This window comes from Haplochromis burtoni, unplaced genomic scaffold (genome assembly GCF_018398535.1).
Source record: "Haplochromis burtoni strain Fernald_Lab_line unplaced genomic scaffold, NCSU_Asbu1 Contig_1117, whole genome shotgun sequence".
Lineage (NCBI taxonomy): Eukaryota > Metazoa > Chordata > Actinopteri > Cichliformes > Cichlidae > Haplochromis > Haplochromis burtoni.
The window spans coordinates 26,824-30,420 of record NW_024583478.1 but is presented as its reverse complement, the minus strand read 5'-3'; the positions used below and the strand labels follow the sequence as shown (position 1 = coordinate 30,420).

At 39.5% G+C, this 3,597-nt stretch overlaps 1 protein-coding gene across 1 annotated transcript; it reads left to right on the top strand.

The window, feature by feature from the left end:
- The first annotated feature begins 430 nt into the window (after nt 1–430).
- LOC102301346 (serine protease 27) lies at nt 431–3,586 on the top strand. The gene is made up of 6 exons (XM_042216563.1): nt 431–786; nt 991–1,103; nt 1,204–1,283; nt 1,628–1,899; nt 2,135–2,295; nt 2,493–3,586. Exons 1-6 carry the CDS (start codon nt 741–743, stop codon nt 2,748–2,750), a joined length of 930 nt encoding a protein of 309 aa, XP_042072497.1. The 5' UTR covers nt 431–740; the 3' UTR covers nt 2,751–3,586.
- Nucleotides 3,587–3,597: the final 11 nt, after the last annotated feature.

Sequence of the window (3,597 nt, the reverse complement as noted above, 5' to 3'; positions counted from 1 at the left end):
GGTATTAATATGAAACTGTAAATTTATATGAATAAAAAGAATATTATATTATAACGTTATAATGAGATTAAACCGGTTATTTTCACTAAACAGTACACAATCAACTCATACTAATGCAGCTGGATATATAGCAAGAACATTAAAGCACAGCTCACATGACATTAACTCAAATAAAACAGTTACCAAGTAGTGGAGTAGTCTTGCTCCTCTTTACCAGTAAATACAGAAGTGAAACAAAAGTGCATTCAAATCAAAAACAGGCTTTCATCAACAGGCAAAATGTAAACAACTAAACTTTCTTGGTATGCAAAGAACACCTTTAATAAGCGGAAGAAAAAAAAACTGATACCTGTAACTAAATAAGGGGAGGGCAATCTGATTGGTTGGGTTTTCCATTCGGTAAACGTTATTGGTTCCGGCGGATTCAGGGGGGGGAGCAAGACTTTCGGTTGGCTGTAGGTGAGCACACAGGTAGACAGACGATTAGGCGCAAAGCGAATACTCGGAATCTCAACGATACTGGTAAAACCCGAAACCTATGATTGTTTTTTTCGACGCCGTTAAGCAGGGAGGGCGACTTAGACGATTAGAAATGTAATTTTTTTTTAAAGACTTAACTGCACAGCTGGAGACTTTGATTAATGATAGAGGACGCTGGGACATATTTACAGTGTTTTATAATTGAGAGATAACCGCCTCGGTAGTAGTTGAACTACATTTGTGATAGAAAACATCGAATCATGTTAGTGATACCGAGATTTTCTGCTGTTTTCTGGTTCATAACAGGTGAGTGAGTAGGTTCCCGTTAGCTTGCCTCGCCATTTTTTTTTCTTCCCCACCTGAAAAATATCTGCTGTCTGTTCTTGGCTGAGGAAGTCTTTCATTTTCTTTCTTACTTCTTCTTATTTTTTTTAAGTAACATTAATTTAAAAAATAATAATAAGTAAATAAAGTCCAGCTACCGTGGTGTACCTACTTTCCCTCCTCTAGGTATTTTGGCTTCTAACGCCCAAGAATGTGGACGACCACCATTAATGCAGGACAGGATTGTGGGCGGGCTGGATTCGTTAGTAGGCGAGTGGCCGTGGCAGGTGGATGTACAGGTGAAGCCTTGTGAACTTAGATTTTTAGTAGATTTTCATGTATTAAATTGTAAAGTGTAGCTTTGAATTACTCTACTCACTAAATCCTCATTGGTTACAGAAACACCCTGATGGTCATATCTGTGGAGGCTCTCTGATCACGGAAAACTGGGTTCTATCTGCAGCACATTGTTTCCCCAAGTAAGAACACTTTCCTCTTAGAAATGGGCCTGTTTCTGTTTTTTCTTCTTCTTCTTCTTCTTTTTGGAAGTCTTTCTTGTGTCCTCTCATTTGTTGAAAAAGAATGACATTAAAAACAGATTATGTGTGATTTGTTGTTGTTGTTGTTGTTGTTGTTTTTCACCCACATGTAGCATTCTTGCATACAAAAACCATCTTATAGACAAAAATTGTGAAACCTAAACCCAGAACTGCTACTTTTTAAAGTTTCTGTTTTCACCAGTCCTCATTTCAGGGGGAACACCTGCTTGTAAAGTAAATGTTTAGCCTTTAATTCATTGTCTCTTTGTCTTTTTTCCCCCCAGTCCATCTGATGTTAGTTCTTACACTCTCTATGTTGGTCGCTACCAGCAGAATAGCTTCAATCCATATGAGTCCTCACATAAAGTGAAACAGATCGTGGTGCCATATGGTTATACTGACCCTTACAATGGAAAGGATGTGGCGCTGGTGGAACTGGCCAGCCCTGTTACTTGGTCAAATTATGTCAGTGCTGTATGCTTACCCACCTCTGACACCCTGTTCCCAAGTGGCATGATGTGCACTGTCACTGGCTGGGGGAACATCAGGGATAATAGTAAGGCTTTCTAAATTCATGACTTTATTCATTGCATGCATACATATGACTTTTGGACAGCATTTTTATCACCAGATACTTATTATTTTAGAAATGTATAACATTTCATCCCTATGGCCTTAGTGCATCGTGCATACACTTGCTCATTTTTGTGATCGAGGCTTTATATTTATACTGGACACAAACACTCGCCATCCTTTTTGTTCTTCATCCTCTGTCCTCGTATTCCCCTCAGTCCCTCTGCCAGGAGTCGGGACTCTGCAGAAAGTGCAGGTGCCAATCATCTCCCAGAGTTCATGTCAGGAGATGTACCAAACAGACCCGAAGGAGCAGGTGGACATCTTGTATGACATGATCTGTGCTGGATACCAGGAGGGCGGCAAGGACTCCTGCCAGGTACTGTTGGATCAGCTGTTTGTGCTGTGTTTACATTAACAAAACAACAAGTGGCATTAAAAATATTTTGGATTACCCCCTTTTTCTTTTTTTTCCTGTAGTCAGCTAATCTCTGATTTGAGCAATCTTCTGTTTAAGCACTACTGAATTAATCTTTTGGATTAATCCCCCCCCTCTCTCTCTCTCTCTCTTCTCAGGGTGATTCAGGAGGACCTCTTGTTTGTCAGATGGTAAACGGGTCCTGGGTTCAGGCTGGGGTGGTGAGTTTTGGAACTGGCTGTGCTAACGCAAACAGGCCAGGTGTGTATACCAAGCTGACCAGCTACTCAGATTTCATTAGAAGCACAATACCAGAGATTCAACTCTATGGCCATGCTAATCAAAACAAGTGTGCAGGGGCTCTTGTTGTGTTGTTCAGCTGTGTGATCGCTCTAGTGATGGTACTTCATAAATAAGACTCTGAAAGATGTAAAGCAATCGGAATTTGCAAAACTGATTGTAACGAGTATAGGTGGTTCAGATTATTCACAATCACAATATTTTACTTTGTATCTGACATGCAAATGATGACAAACTGATTTCTTCTATATGCTGAGGTTGTATTTTAAATCAAGTGAGTAAACATTATCTTTTGTACTTGAAATAAATTGTGGATTTGATACCTGAAGCCAACTTGGTGCTCTCTTCATCTTTGTGTTTGCATCAGTTTATACAGTCACTGGCTAAGGTTGGGCGACATGTAAAAATTTTCCAACTGACAATCGTCAGTCCAATAACCAACGACTGATGTGGTATATGTCCATACTTTTTGATGGGTGGAGCAATGTAATCATGGACTGATATGTGCATTTAGAACACAGAATTACGGATGAACTACTTGCCAAATTGCACACTGGAGGAGAAGGCACAGATAGAAATGGACTGTTACCTCAGCGAGGACGTTGTAGATGGAGAAAACGATCTACTGACTTGGTAGAAAATGCATGAAAAACATTTCATCCATTGATGTCACACATGGCATGGAAATATCTGTGTATACCAGCCACAAGTACACCTTCAGAACGTGTCTTCAGCACCGCTGGTAATATTGTAAACCATCTGTGCACACTGCTAAAACCTGATAAGGTAAACATGATGGTTTTCCTGTCAAAGAATTTCTAAGTTTTGTTTGAAGGGAATGTTTGAGCTTCTTTTCTTGTTTGTTTCAGTGTTAATATAGCTACTTTTTGGATTATTTATTTGAAATTTGCCAGATCGCACAAAGGACTTAACAACAGAGATTTTCTTTTTATGTTTGCTGGA

Excerpts from the sequence above, each read along its gene's own strand:
- LOC102301346 (XM_042216563.1), top strand. The coding sequence starts at position 741 with ATGTTAGTGATACCGAGATTTTCTGCTGTTTTCTGGTTCATAACAG. Across the intron at positions 787-990 it reads TGTTTTCTGGTTCATAACAG|GTATTTTGGCTTCTAACGCC; the intron begins GTGAGTGAGTAG and ends TCCCTCCTCTAG. Across the intron at positions 1,284-1,627 it reads GCAGCACATTGTTTCCCCAA|TCCATCTGATGTTAGTTCTT; the intron begins GTAAGAACACTT and ends TTTTCCCCCCAG.